General features: G+C 37.9%; 1 protein-coding gene across 1 annotated transcript in view; it reads left to right on the forward strand.

Moving 5' to 3' along the window:
- Positions 1–15,631, forward strand: part of cacna1hb (calcium channel, voltage-dependent, T type, alpha 1H subunit b) — a 56,209-nt gene that overhangs the window by 20,478 nt on the left and 20,100 nt on the right. Inside the window, exons 8-15 of the mRNA XM_056258733.1 lie at positions 737–1,086; positions 2,741–2,892; positions 2,989–3,174; positions 4,055–4,172; positions 5,833–5,988; positions 7,709–7,793; positions 7,889–8,076; positions 15,117–15,455. Of these exons, the coding sequence (XP_056114708.1) occupies positions 737–1,086; positions 2,741–2,892; positions 2,989–3,174; positions 4,055–4,172; positions 5,833–5,988; positions 7,709–7,793; positions 7,889–8,076; positions 15,117–15,455 (1,574 nt within the window). The remainder of the gene's footprint in view (positions 1–736; positions 1,087–2,740; positions 2,893–2,988; positions 3,175–4,054; positions 4,173–5,832; positions 5,989–7,708; positions 7,794–7,888; positions 8,077–15,116; positions 15,456–15,631) is intronic.

A 15,631-nucleotide genomic window follows, 5' to 3' on the forward strand; every position in this document is an offset into this window, starting at 1 on the left:
ACCATTTAAAATGTTAAAACTCCCATATGCTGTTATTTTATAAGCCAGTAGCCATATATTATTTCCACAAAATAAATGTTGTGTTCTAACAAAGACAGTAAACGGTAGAATTGCCATTTTATTTAATGCTAAAAGATATAACATCTTAGAGGAATTCAGTTTGATCCCATTAGGGTAATTAAAGGATTGGTGCCAAATTATGATTAAAAAAATGCTCATGAAATCTTGTACATATATTTATTTTTGACTGGGGTTGGTGCCCTCCATCTGTTTGAAATGATCAACAAATATATGAATCGTAAATCATAAACATGTTGGAGATGATCAAAGCTCAGTCCCAGCAGATGGGTCTCAAAAAGCAGGTGTAGACAGACTTTGCTCTGATTACACAATAGAGACAGTATCGATCACTATTGTCATAGCAAATCACAGAGCATGTGTGTTAATGACACGTGCCTGCAGTGCCCTAAACTGGAATCAATTCACTAATGCACCACTGGATTGTCTAATTATTAGGTTGCATTTGGAGAATTTGGATATAATGTGGGTGGCTGGGGCTAGTCACACTATTTACTCAAGTGATCGTAGTCAGCGGAGATATTATTGAGAGTCAGTTTAGTAGACGCATAAGAAAGCAAGCATTTGTGTAAACTGGGCCTCATTACTGACATCCAATGTGACAACTTGCCCCAGTCCTACTCATATGTAATATTAAAACCATTGTCCTTCACTCCAGGTGTGTATCCAGGGACATGTTTGAGTGTGTGTGCAGACAGCAGGGTGGGGCTGGTGTCTTCGGAGTCATCCTCCTGCCCAATTTGCGCCCAGGAAAGTGATGGTGTTAATTGCGACTCTAACGGTGAATCGGATCCAGAGAAGCAGGGGCCAGACGTCAGCTCGGAACAGAGCAAAAGAAACCAAGATATGGAAGAAAAGGAGTCTGGGAATGTGAACTGTGTGTGTGTGTGTTTTCATTATGCCAGAGCCATTTTGAGGCGGATTGTGGACAGCAAGTACTTCAACAGAGGGATAATGATAGCAATCCTTATCAATACACTCAGCATGGGTGTGGAGTACCATGAACAGGTGAAAACAATTCACTCATTTACACACAAATCACAAGTGAGATCTCAATATCTGAGTTGTTTCTAATAGACATTGGAGAGATTAAATGGAGACTTTTGCTCAAGTATCCTGCAGTTTTAAAAGAGATCTCTACAATATGTAACCTAATTATACAAATATTTAAATCAACTATAATTGAAAATAGGAAATCTTTTCCACAAAATTAAATTTAGCTTTTTCAAGAATAATAATAATAATTTATTATTTTTAATATTTTACTGGGCTGTATTTTCAATACGACAACATCCTTCTGAACATACAACAACAACAATAATTGTTGTTATTAGTATAGTAGTAGTAGTAATTTTAGTAGTAGATTTCATTTTATTATTATTTAAACATCCAATAATAATATATATATATTTTTAACATTTATAATTTTAACATTTATAACATTATTATATTTTTAATATTAACCAAAGCTTAATCCTTATTTTCAATACAACCAATCAAAAACAAATGCTTTTGAACATACAACAACAATAATAATATAATATTTATTATTATTAATGCTATTATTATTATTAGGTTTATTATTGTTTTTATTATTTATACATACAATAAGTTGTTGTTGTATGTTGTTGTATTGGAAATAAGGACTACGTTTTTAGTAGGGTACTTTATTAAATAAATCATGCAATTAAATGAATGTTAAATTAAAAAATATATATCGTAACGCATAATTTGTAATATAGACATATTTATAATATATTTATAATATTTATTTGTAATATATACATCATTTTGGATCTGAATCTGTGCATCTTATAAACAAATATTATTATTTATGTAGTCCAAATTCAAATGGATTACCGTATGTTCTATTTCAAGTTCTGTTTTACAAATTTAAACTGATTGCATGCTGTAAAAAAAAAATCTGTTACAAAATGTCTTTTCCTTTAAGTTTTATGATAAACATCTAAGAAAGTTGATACCTAAATGAAACATAACCATAATGAGAACTTCAGTTAATCACCTGAACTATGAAACTTTTTAGCAATACAGTTTTCCTAGTGTCACCGCTGGCATATACTGTACATATAAATACCCTAGTGTCAGAAAAACACTCATTGTAACACAAAGTGATCACACACTGCTGTTTGCGCTGTGATTGTATGCATGTTTATGGCTTATATTGCATTTAATGAACCCCCTTGGTTAGGATCAGTGTGTCTGTGTGACAGAGAGGCAGTCTGAGATGAACCGGTTTGAGGCAGAGGACATTCACACTGTTGCCAGGGAAATGATTATTTACATTACAGTAGACACGGTTAATAACAGCGCCTGCTCTTCCTCGGAAAGAAATAAACCCACATGGAGAGAAAGAGAAGAAGCACAAATACAATGTCATGCTAGTAACAACACTGTAGTTAATCTTTTGTATTAAGTTCATGTCAGGACCGTATGTGTTACAGATATGAATGATACCTCAAATCATGCGCTTGTAGAGGAGAGGTGTGCGATTACTGCATTTTTTCATCTGGTGGACAAAAAAAAACAGGCTAAAAGATCATATAGTCCTGCATGTTCACACAAATATACATTGGTTGGCTATGACATATGACATAAAACTCGAGTAGTATTGCATATTCTTCTTCTTGTCTTTTTCTTGTAGCCGGACGAGCTGACAGACGTGCTGGAGATCAGTAATATTGTCTTCACTAGTTTGTTCGCGTTAGAGATGCTCCTGAAGCTTTCGGCCTGCGGTCTGTTCAACTACATCAGCAACCCCTACAACATCTTCGACGGGATCATCGTCATCATCAGGTTCTGTGCTGTTCGCTTTCCTTTACGCTCTGATTCTTTTGTTGTAAATTCATTGTATATTTTGACCACGCCTGTTCTGTCTGCTGGTTTCTGCAGTGTGTGTGAGATCGTCGGACAAGGGGACGGAGGGTTTTCGGTTTTGCGGACGTTCCGTTTGCTCAGGGTGCTAAAGCTGGTGCGGTTCCTCCCCGCTCTGCGTAGGCAGCTGGTGGTACTGATGAAGACCATGGACAATGTGGCCACCTTCTGCATGCTGCTGATGCTCTTCATCTTCATCTTTAGGTTCGAATGAAAGTGCTTCCATACAAGAACAAGAGTGTAGTATTGACTGAAAGCAAATCAGTCTTATTGCTTGTAGACCACAACACTGTGTCCCGCTCCCAACCAGATGCGACGCGATCAGATTCCAGCGACAAGCAATTTGTCTGTTCAGGCCAGATGTGACACGACTATGAGACCCGACAAAATCATTCAAAAATCACAGCCAATCAGAAGAGCGTGTGGGCGGAGTCACTGCACTCACGCAAGCGCACAGGACTCGCAATGAAATTGATAAGCACATAATCAGATTCATGATATTACCCAATTTTAACATTATTCAAATTATATGAAAACTTTTCTTAGACCATAATCTTAAAGTAGCAAGAGGTGTTTATATCGTGACATATATTCGAGAAAAACTTGGTTTAATGCATCAGCTTTTCAGGTCCAGTTATGACATTTCGATTAAACATTATGAGGTCCAAACATATATTTTTTTTTAAATAAAACGTACACCGATTAATTGTTTCAAATATGATCTATCATATGTATTTAGAAATACATTTCACGCTGACTTTAAATATGTGGTTACAGCCTTGCAAATTATTATTAATAACCCTCAAGCACAACATTATTTCAATCCCATTACAGCGAGTTTGGTATGATATTTTGATTCTGTATCTTGATAATTATATCAGTGGTAAATTAAACACACTTTCCTGAAAATTACCCTGATATTCTTGCATCATGTGAGGCAGTAGAAATTTTGTTTTTGAAACTTTTTTCATTTCTGTCTCTCCCTCTTGTTCTCCTGTGTGTGTCTCTCTCTCTCTCTCTCTCTCTCTCTCTCTCTCTCTCTCTCTCTCTCTCTCTCTCTCTCTCTCTTTCTCTCTGTGTTTAGTATACTGGGAATGCATCTGTTTGGGTGTAAGTTTACTCTACGTTTGGAGAATGGGGACACGGTGTCTGATAGGAAGAACTTCGACTCACTCCTCTGGGCCATCGTCACCGTTTTCCAGGTCAGAAAAATGTTCACAAACTGTTTAATAAACAATATATGGATGTCAATTATTTTTTCAGAGGTAGAAATATTTCACGGAGAACTACTTATTCTTGCTTAAGTAACATAAAAGTCCTATTTAGTGAATGATAAAACATACAACTAGTTTATTAAAGCTGCTGTTCCAGGCTGAAATCCCCACATTTCGCTGACCACCGAGAGTCTGTAGGTCACTAAACCAGCTTGTATTCATTTAAAGTCCAGAAATATCATATTTAGTCTTCGGAGGCAAGTTTTGATTAAATACTCACTCCTCAATGTGGGAACAGCAGCATTTTGCAAAAATGCTGAGGCAAGGGTTTGTGGGTATTTAGCCTCCCTTAAATTAAGTAACAAATCTTTGCGTCATCTCATTTTTGACACTGTACATTTATATTTATGATTTGAAAATCATTTGCAAAACTATCATTTTTCTTCTCCATTCTACTTTATAATAACAATAAAAAGACGCACGCATGCTGTATTATGAGTGTATGTGTATACCAGTCTTACTTTTAACACTGGGATTATTCAAACTTCTACAAGTTGTGTCAGAGTTGAAATTGCTGAGGTCATCAAATCCTGCCCTATAATATTGCAGACAAGATGAGGTCATCAGCCCTCTCCCTGCAGTATTGGGCAGTGTGATGAGGTCACCGGGGGTGACACTTGTGCAAATACTGATATTGTGCTGTATTAACTCCAGGCCCTGAGGGAAGCCACCGGAGTCAGGGTTTCTTCAGTACCGGGAGCCTTTAATTTCCCTAATCTCTATTTCTGTCGGTGTGTGTCTGTGTGTGTGTGTGTGTTTGTGTACGTTTGTAAGCAGAATATAAACTCCAGACTGAACCTGCTGTGTTTCCTCTGTTCTAAATCAGTCTGCAGGAAGAGGCAGAGATGGGTTCGGGTTCTGTTGTGAATGTGTGAAAAACAAACTAAACAAAGTTTCTTTGCATTTGAAGTTGAATTTTAAATAAGGCCAAAAAAAATAAGTTTACATTTGTTTTACTTGGTGTAAAAAATACCTCTTAGTCGAATAACTTTTAGTTAGTGTAAACATCATAAATAGTTTGCTACTTTGTTTTTTTTTTAATCATAATTATATTTTTAGTTAATTATAAATGTTAATTTTTTTTTTTTGTGTGTGTGGAAATAGTGTTTTAAATCAAATACATTTTCATGCTGGGTGAACTTTGCAGTTGTTAAATGAAACACAAATATATTTTAATAATAGTCATTATTGTTATTATATCATTTGTAAAACTTGTAGACTAAATATTGTTAATCTGGTCAGTTTGATGAAGTCAGAAACATTCTGTGGGCAGTGAGTGACGTCATGCACATTCATTTCTCAAACTGATTTTATTTTCTTTATTATTATTATTATTCTTTTTTAAAGACAATTTTGTAAATATGCAAATATTTGTATATATCACCAATTATATAGATTTTTGTTAAAACTGAGATAAAGGTATGTTGTACACATAGAGGTGTTGTTGTAATTAATAAATGATATTTTTATGTTTTTAATAGCATTTATATAAAGGTGTTTATGGTTAGATGTCATTTACCTACTCACAGTGTGAGACAATAGTTTAAAAAGTGAAATTTGAGCTAACAGTCGTCCTGTGCCTCGACAGATTTTGACCCAGGAGGACTGGAATGTGGTTCTGTATAACGGCATGGCCTCCACCTCCCCATTGGCCGCTCTGTACTTTGTGGCCTTGATGACCTTTGGGAATTACGTCCTCTTCAACTTACTGGTTGCCATCTTAGTTGAGGGCTTCCAAGCTGAGGTAAGATGTCAGAAGTTGAACTAGGGACTGAAATGTTTTGCTTGAAAAGTGTGCTTGTAATATCTTTGATATTTTGCATCTAATGCGAAGACATTGCACACTTTGGCTTAAGCCTCTAAATTTGTGGGGCTACTACTGTAACAAACTCGTTTAAACTACTTCCTCTACTTTTCAACATCTGTGCGAATCCTCCGCACGAGTGAATTAGATGTGGCCGTATTGCATTTAATTGAGTTTCCAAGAGGGAATTGTTCAAGTTAAGAGTAAGATGTTATCAGAGGACTGGAATTATTGCACTGTAACTCAATTACAGCACAGTAACCGTTATGCACACCATGAAAAAAAGGGATTTCCTTTGAGCGCACATGGAAATGAACAAAAACACGCTCTTGTTTCTTTTCGTTATTGGTGTCACATCAAAGAGATTGATTGTGTGGATCGGTGTATGTTTGGCTTGTGTGTGTAATTTTGATGTAGATGAGACGCATCTGTAGTGTATAAGCGCAGGCGCCGGGCTGCAGCTGGTGTGATAGGAACACGCTTTCACTCAAACCTTCTGTTGTTCCTTTTTTTTCCTCTCTGTCTTTTATCTCTCTCTCTCTCTCTCTCTCTCTCTCTCTCTCTCTCTCTCTTTTGTCTGCAAGGTAATATCACACACTGGACACTTCTCACACAATACGCCAATACACATTTACACACACTTTTCCTGTTGTTACTCGGATGAAAATGCCAATTCTCATTCATTCATCACCATTTTCCATGGATTTCGAATACATTTTGAGGGATAAAGAAGCAAATCTCAATAGCCATTGCTTGTGTGGCCCAACTCATCCTGGAAGTATGTTTCTGGTTCGCTTTGGTATTGAACACCCGCTTTTTACAATAAAATGAATTCCTTGTGGGTTTCTTTCTAGTGAAATATACTGATTCATCCAGAAATACAGTGTTTGCCAAAAGTGATGTGCGGAGAGGATATTTGTTTTAAATGACCATCAAATTATGAGTAAAATATACTTAGTTAAGGTATTTATCTGACAAAATTATATGTTTGTTTTATTTTATATATATATATAAGACAAACTACAGTTACAGGTTTAATTTTACTGTGCAAAACAAGTGGCTCACTGCAGGAAAACACTAAAAATTAAGTACAGCATAATCAGTTATTAACATTTCATTGGTTCTTTCTTGTTTTTGCATGTGATGTGATCATAATTCCTTTGTATGACAGCCTGGGCAAAAATTATGTCTGCACAATTTGTCATGTTTCGTTGCGTTATCACAAATAAAACAATTGAATCCAAGCACAACTACGCAATATGCTTACAAAATCTTTAACAAACACTTAATAATATTTGGATGGAGGGTGAAGATGTACATTTTCCTTGGCCAGACATCACTTTTGACCACCTCTGTATGTCACATTTTAAAAGTGAAATAAGTCTGAATGCCGTTTCATGTTGGGTTTAAATGCATTGGAAGTGGAAGTTCGATGACTCAGCAGGGAATAGGACGAGGACAAAAGGAAAAACAGGTTAACTAAGCATGAAAATAGAAGGTAGAGAATTGCATACCCTTGAAAGAGCAAATGTAATTGTGTTTGTTCTGCATTTATTTATGCTGGCCTTGTGTTGTTTGGGTTGATATGAACATGTAATCATTCATTATCATGAATTCTGAATTATAGCCTTTAAATGTAATTTCTCTCTATCTCATTCAGGGTGATGCTAGCAGATCAGACATTGATGATGGCATGTCGTCTGACTATGGTGATGAGGACAAACTGAGAGAACTACTGAAATCAGGTGTGTGTGTGTGTGTGTGTGTGTGGGCGTACATGTCTTTGTGCACAGCTGTCTATGTGCTTTATTCATTTATGCTAATCTCTTGTTGATATTAGGATCAGAGATGAAAATGCAGACATTAATGCCCATCTCCAACGGACACCTGGAACCTCGAGCGTCTATGCCACCTCACAACACACACATACAACTCAACGCCACACCCAGAACTGAGGTGTCACACATCTACAGCCAATCACGGCGCAACAGCAACACCTCCACCGAACCCCATGACCAGAGATCCCTGGTGAGTAGGAAATGCCGTTACATGTAAACCTACAGAAATAGTATTCATCTCAAAACAATTGAAATAAAATTATATAATCATATTAGAATTAGCCCTTTTAAGGCTTTTTTCACACCAAGCATGAATATTCATCGCAAATTTTCAGCATGAATTTTTGAAAACAGACATTCACTTCTTCATTAGTGGTTTTACCATGGCATCTTATTGTTTTCATTGCCTTTATTGATTTTTTGTATTGATTTTGGTTTAATATTGAAACGTAAGTAGCCTAATACAGGACACATCTAGACATTTAGAACTTTACCTACCTGTTATATTTGAAAGTAAAATAAATAAATACATAACCAAGTATGGATAAACATAAATTAATAAATAAAATGTATGAAAATATTAAAACACACGCAATCCAAGAGAGGATGTTTCTTTATCATAGCAGAAGCGCAACAGAAAAATGCTTCACGAAAAATAAAGCGCAGATGATGAACGAATGACAAGGAAGCACAAAAAATGAACTTACAGTACACACTAGTAATTACAAACAAGAGTTGGTTGTTAGTTGCCAACAGCACAGCAGCTCCAGACACACATGACACTCAAACCCAGTGTTAATCAAAGCAACATCCGCGTCTGTTTTCAGGCCTTCCCACTTAACTCTCTCCAGCGCTGGACAGTGTTTCTGATATTAAAAGCTCTTGCCCAGACATAACCCTTTATTTTTCAGTGATTTCTTCTGAGCTTCTCTCTTTTGTATTGTGCCTCATCTCTATTTCTGCAGTCTTTTTTTCAGTTCAAATCTCCCTCTTGCTTGTTCTCTGTCCTCCACCGGCATGCTGATTGGCTACACGTTTGTTGTTGTGTCGGCCCGACTAACTTCCAAGCAGCATATTTCAAAAACGACTTACCCCACCTTTAAATGATTTTAATGCATGACGTGGAGAAAACGAACCACCCAATGCAAAGTAAATTACATTCAAACCGTTTAATGCATAGCTAGCCGTGGATTAACCTGCTTATACCATGGTAATTTGCCAAAATTGACAAGTTGAAGCGGTTATTGATGTTTGCAGCGCTCAATTTTAATTCAGACACAGGGATGAAGTAGTGCGTACATTTATTTTAATTAATGAATTATAGCATTTATTTGAATTATCGAGAGATAGACTTTTAACCCCTTTTATTTAAAACAATTAAGGGTTTAAAACAAATTATAAACAAAATACATTTTCAAAACAATTTAACTAAAAACAAACATTTTACCAATTAAAAACTAAACTTCTGTACTCACTCACAGTCACCAGTGCCTCTCTCACACCCCATCTCCATTCAAACAAAGCAACATGTAATATGTATACTCAATGGTCACTCGATATTCTATTAAAGACCTAAACATAGCTACCATATTAACTTCTTTTCGTGCATTTTTACACTGGTGGGATTTCAAAATGGCTAACTTCGCTTGGCCAATGAAAAAATTGGCAAGAACACATTGTTGTTGCCATGACCTTTTATATTTATATCCTAATTAGTGGTGAGCTGCATGGTTTCAATTTTTTAATCTAGATTAATCTCACTGTAATCTTGGAATTAATCTAGATTAAAATGGCTCATTTGAATTCTGCCGAAGGCATTCAGAGTATGTGTGCTACCCAAATAATGACTAAAAGTAAGTCTTTGAGAACGGGTTTCTCAAGCCAGGTGGCGCTTTAGACCAGAGGCTCATCTCCTGTTTCCAAAATGCATCACAAACTGCTTGAGAAAGCTGTTCTACTATGATAATTGGTATCATTGCTAAAGTAGTTTGACAACGACTCTTCCCCTGCGCTACATCAGTGCTTAGCCCGGCATCTTCCACATTAGCCAATGGATGCTTTGCGTTTAGGTGGTACTTGAGACTGGAAGAACTCCTACAGTAAACTAATTCTGCATTGCACAAGGTGCAAACAACCTAAAGCCTGGAACACACCAAGCCGACGGTCGGCCGGGCAGTTTTTGTGCGTCGTTGGTCCTTGTCTGCTTTTTTTCGGCCGATTCGACATGTTGAATCGGCGTCGGGCCGTCAGAGAAAGAGGGAACTCTGATTTGCTGTTCAGCTTAGTGAACAAGTCAGTGCACGAGTGCTGCATTCCAGGCAGGTTTTTGAGCACGTAAATCACGACTTCAAACTACGACTCACAACTTTGTAGCGTTCCAGGCCAGTCACGCCAAACTACCTGAGCGCAAGGAATTGTGGTAGCTAGATGTAAACAAACCATTGTTGTTTTATATGGTTTCGCGGGCTATGTGATGTCAGAGCTCGTAACGGGGAGTACATCGATCTAGTACGAGTTCACGGGTGGGAAGGCACGGGTTTGACTGCAGTTCCAGTGCACTTTCACGGGTATAAGGTTGCCTGGAACGCGGCATAATAGCAAAACAGCGAGCAAAGAAGTCAAAACGGTACAGATAGAAGGCTCATGTTACGTCATGTGTTCCTTGTCGAATATTTCAATATTAACATGAGTTAAGAGTGGAATAAAGAAAGGTTGTAGCAGGATTGATATTCAAAACGGTAAGCACGCACTGCTTTGTCTACGGTATGTGTCTCTGCAGCCTGCAGCGTCGGTTTCCCTTTTTGAATGACGAATATATCTGCAGAAATAGACAGTCTCATTTACACGCAGGCGCAGAACGCGCATTCTAGCTAACAGTCGCCAGTAGTTCTCTCGGTGTGTTCAAGTGCAGCTTTTTACCCCGACGCGAGGCGACTTTCATCAACACAGTCGGCTTTCATCAGCGCTAGTTCGTCGGCGTCGGCTTGGTGTGTTCCAGGCTTTAGTCTTGTCGAGGTTTCCATTGGAAAGCTTCTTAAAAATAATTTTTCCCTGAAGCAAACCCGGCGGCTTCATAGCTGTATCCATGTTAGCACGTCATGTGGTAATTTCGCAGTAGGCATACACACAGGTTCAAAGACTTCTTCACAAATAGAGATCTTAGCCCTCCATTTAGTACCTGTTTTTCCTTACAGATGTCCAACATGCACAGATTTAACACAAATATAATAAAGATTTTTCTTCGCCACATTATGAAAAACCAAATCCCCATATCCCTTCAACAATGTAGTCTGGTTTATATTACCCCCAACTCCTCCATCTTTAGGGATCACCTTCAGCTCAGGGAAGTTCTGAGGTGTAAAACCATTTACCAGGGATGAGTTTATAAAGGACATTAATGCAGGGGGGAAAGCATCCCTAATACCCTTGATTATCCTATCCAGATTTTAATTTAACCTGCGCAGCAAGTGAGAACACAGTTTGCCACTGACATTGTGTCAAATCAATTAAATCCATTACTTTACTGACCCCAGCATTTAAGAATGTGGAACAAAACAAGACAGATTAGATAGTAGTTTTACACGTGGATTAAAAAACAAAGGGCTTTTCCTCAAAGGGCTTTTCCATTAAAAACAACTGTTTATCAAGGCCTATCCCACCTAAATCTGTTAGTATAGACAACCCAGATGTAACCCATCATAAAGGAGCAGAATAATACAAAAGCCTCTGTAATGTTTGTAATCTCATTGCTATTTTTTACTCTATATGTATTAGTCCTTGACCTCCCTCAGCCACAGGGTAAAGTATACCAGGAATAAGCCAATGGTGACCATTCCAAAAAAAATCCACTAAAGCTTTTTGAATGGTAATTAGCAATTCCCTATAGGAGGATTTAAAACAGTTACTCTGTGCCATAGCATTGAGGCAGCCAGATTATTGATAATCAAGCACCTCCCTCTGAAAGAGACCTGTGGGAGAAGCCATCGCCATTTCTGTAATCTGCTGATCACCTGCCAATCCCTCCTAATTATTTTCAGTATATTGGGCTGTCCCCAAAAAAACACACCAAGTACTTCAAATCCATCTTGAACCCATTTACACTGTTGTGGCAATCGAGGTATATATATCCACCCAGTCTCCCAACAACAAGGATGCACATTTATCCCAGTTACAAGCAGATGTAGCTTTCTGAAACTTGTTCAAACAAGAAATAAGTTTAGTAACATTATCAGTGCTCTTGATTATTACTGTCACATCATCTGCGTTAGCTGTAAGTTTCACCTGGGCTACTTCTGGGAAACCAATACAGCTGTTTCCTCAGCATAACTAGCAGAGGTTCAATGGAAATAGAGTACAGAAGACCAGACAGAGGACATCCTTGTCTTATTCCCCTAGTCACAGAGAAAGACCCGTTCATTCGTATCATACTGTAAATGTCACTGTACAGTAGCTTGACAAGAGAAATGAAATTTGCACCAAAGCCAAAAGCTTCAAGGGTCTTGAACAAATAATGATGGTCCACCCTGTCGAAAGCTTTTTCCTGATCCAAGGAGAGAAAACCAATGTCCAATTTGTCCCTTTGTGCAACTGAAATAATGTCTCGTACGAGAAAAAGATTATCGAAAATTGTACGTTTAGGGACACAAAATGACTGATCTTCATGGATTACATCGGACATATATTTTTTAAGTCTATTAGTTAGTGTTCTAGATAATTTTAAAATCAACACCGATCAGTGACACTGGTCCCCAGTTTTTGAGGAACCCAGATCTCCTTTTTTTGGGATCAATGTTATGATTGCCCTCCGACAACTCAGTGGAAGTTTCCCTTGATTAAAACTTCCCAGGAAGACTGCATGCAAGTCCTCTCTCCAATCAAATTCCAGCAGACACGATAAAATTCCGCTGAAAGACCGTCCAGACCAGGCGACTTCCCAGGGCTCAGCTCCTGGACGGCAAGAGACAGTTCAGCAAAGGATAAAGGGTTCTCAAGGATATGTTGATCTTCCTCTGATAACTGTGGTAGATCACATAAAAGTTGTTCTGCTGCTGATCTGTCACATGGTTCAGCACAGTAGAGGTCCTCATAAAAGGAAAGTGCATGAGTATGGATTTCCTGCTGGTCAGTTGTCACACCACCCTGTGGTAAATTCAGTTTATGGAAATACTTATGTTCTCTTGGGGGTTTTTTCAAGACCGAAGAAGAATCCAGAGGGAGCATCCATTTCATTTAGTTGAGAATATCTGGTCCTTAAGAGGGCTGTTTTTCCTTGCTCCTCCAAAGTCTTTAGAATGAATTTATTCCTCTCAATGGAATCAGCAGAGTCACAAAAAAAGAAAACCTTATTTGTCCAACCATAATATCTGCTCTTAAAAGTCGACCAGGTATTATCTCAAACATAATTGGTTGATTACAGACACAGAGAAAAAAGTAGCAACACCAGCACTAAGATTAGTCCCGTGGCTAATGAAAATATAATGCTAGGGTATCCAAAGACCCCAAAAAATAAACTGATGACAATCATGACCCCATATATAGTCCTTTAAACAAGCTTTTAATCTTTTTTTAACAGTACTCATGTGGTTTTTTGAGCCTGTAGCGTTTAGGCTGATCAAGATCCTCCAGTGTTGTCTTTCTTATTGCCAATGTACATGAATCAATGAAAAGTTGTAAATCTGGGAAGTATTTTTCAAGTTTTGGTCTTCGCTGGTTAAAGGTATTGTCTAGAAAATCATTAATTTGCCAAAACTGTACAATAGGGATGTTTTAATTTAATATTGTGACCATTCTCTGCAGAACTTCCCTGAGAATTTGCAATAGTAAGATTTTCTGCTATATCAGAAGTATCACTATCAGAAATTGAATCCATTGACTGAACTTCACTTCCTTCTAGCAACATACCAGCATCGCCCTGAGACAGGCTAAATCCTGATGCCTGCTAATCGACTGACTGGCCGCCAGGCATCACGAGCTCAGCCCGCTCTACTGGTCGCTCCGGTTCACCGATTGCGCCGGCGGGATCTGCGTTAGCGCGCTCTATTTCAGCCTGCACTGTGCTGTCATTTACACTTACAACGGTATTCACGGAAGAATGTACCAAATCGTCAACGTGCTCGGTCATAGGCTTATTATAGGCTCGTAAGCTCTTTCTCCATCTTTAGATTCCCTGATCAATTCTGTCATTGTTATTTTTTTCACCTTCATTATTTACTGGAGCAGAAGGCAATTGTTCCGTAGAAGGATAAAACTCATTCACATTAATGTTTGCCTCATCATTCATTGAACATACCAGTTTTGTATGACCGTACTTCCCACAAGTAAAACACCTCATTGATTCAGTACTGATATAAATGGTATAATCTTTACCCAGCACAGTGGTTTTCGCTGACGTATTCAAAGATTGAAATTCAGCTTTCAGGATCATGAAAGTCTGACGTCTAAATGACATCACATGTTTGAGTTCTGGATTTTTGAATCCTAAAGGGATCATTTTAATCGGCCCCACTAATTTACCATAGCGTCCTAACAAACGCTCGAGTGAATCTTTAGAAATGAATGGGGGCACATTCGAAAGGATAACCTTCTTAGAAGGATTCGACAAAGGCAAAACTGATAAAAAAGTATCTCTAACGGATAAACCAAGTTCAACTAAATGCTGAACCAAAGAGACTTCTCTCAAAAAGACAACAATAGCCTTGTTCATCCTGGATGCGGCACAATGTTACAAGCACCAATTTCGCTGCTGATCGCAGTTAGACAGTCCTCAACTGTTATGGACTCATCAGGTAAACATTTGCACCCATGGTGAGCGGTTAAAGGAGCACAACCATCTGAATTTGTCCCCATTTTCCACCCTTAGGTGATAAAATCAGCGACAATTAAATATACACTAAACCATAATATCTAAACAAAATAAAGGAAAAAGGAAAAAAGTAACAACTCACTCAAACACGCCGCAACTCGCTCAGACGCTCACACACTCCTTAGACAATCATGTTGGAGGAGTTAAATAAATTAAATGTTATATATATAATATATATATATATATATATATAATTTTAGATGTAATTAAGTTAAATAACAATCAGAATTCAGTCATCTTGTAAATCTCTTCTATTTTTTCCTCACTATTCTATACATGTCAGCTTATTGATTTTTGAATGATTCTTTCATACTACACCATTGGTTGCATGCCATGATAAACAGCTACAGTTTGCGTGTCTGTTTTAGTCCAGCCTTTGGGGAAGTCGCCGCTCCAGTTGGAACAGTCTTGGCCAGGCCCCCAGTCTAATAAGACGTGCTCAGTCAAGAGATCGCGAGTCGCTGCTTTCTGGAGCGGGACAGGACAGCATGGATGAAAACCAATCAGATGATGGGAAATTCAGCAGGACCGGCAGTCTGGGCGGAGTTTCATGTCTAGGGTCGTTTGATTTTCCAGAGCTCTTGCAGGTTCCACGCCCATATTTGGAGTGCAATGGCAGATTGGATGGAGGTTATCCATCCTCTCCAAAAATTAAACACCCCGAGCCAACACCCACACAAGGGGCAGATGATGATGATTTTGAGGAGGTGGGACCTCTTCTTTAATCAGTTTTTCATTTTTTTATAATTTAATCATCTATCTATCTATCTGATCCATCACATACATTTTGACTGGTGGATGGTAAGAAATTCACATAAATTTAGATTGTAACATACTTTAGCATCATTGTGGCGAGTTTTGCACCACTAACATTTTTTTTTTT

Source organism: Rhinichthys klamathensis, unplaced genomic scaffold (genome assembly GCF_029890125.1).
Source record: "Rhinichthys klamathensis goyatoka isolate OS25496 unplaced genomic scaffold, OSU_Roscu_1.1 h1tg000157l_1, whole genome shotgun sequence".
Lineage (NCBI taxonomy): Eukaryota > Metazoa > Chordata > Actinopteri > Cypriniformes > Leuciscidae > Rhinichthys > Rhinichthys klamathensis.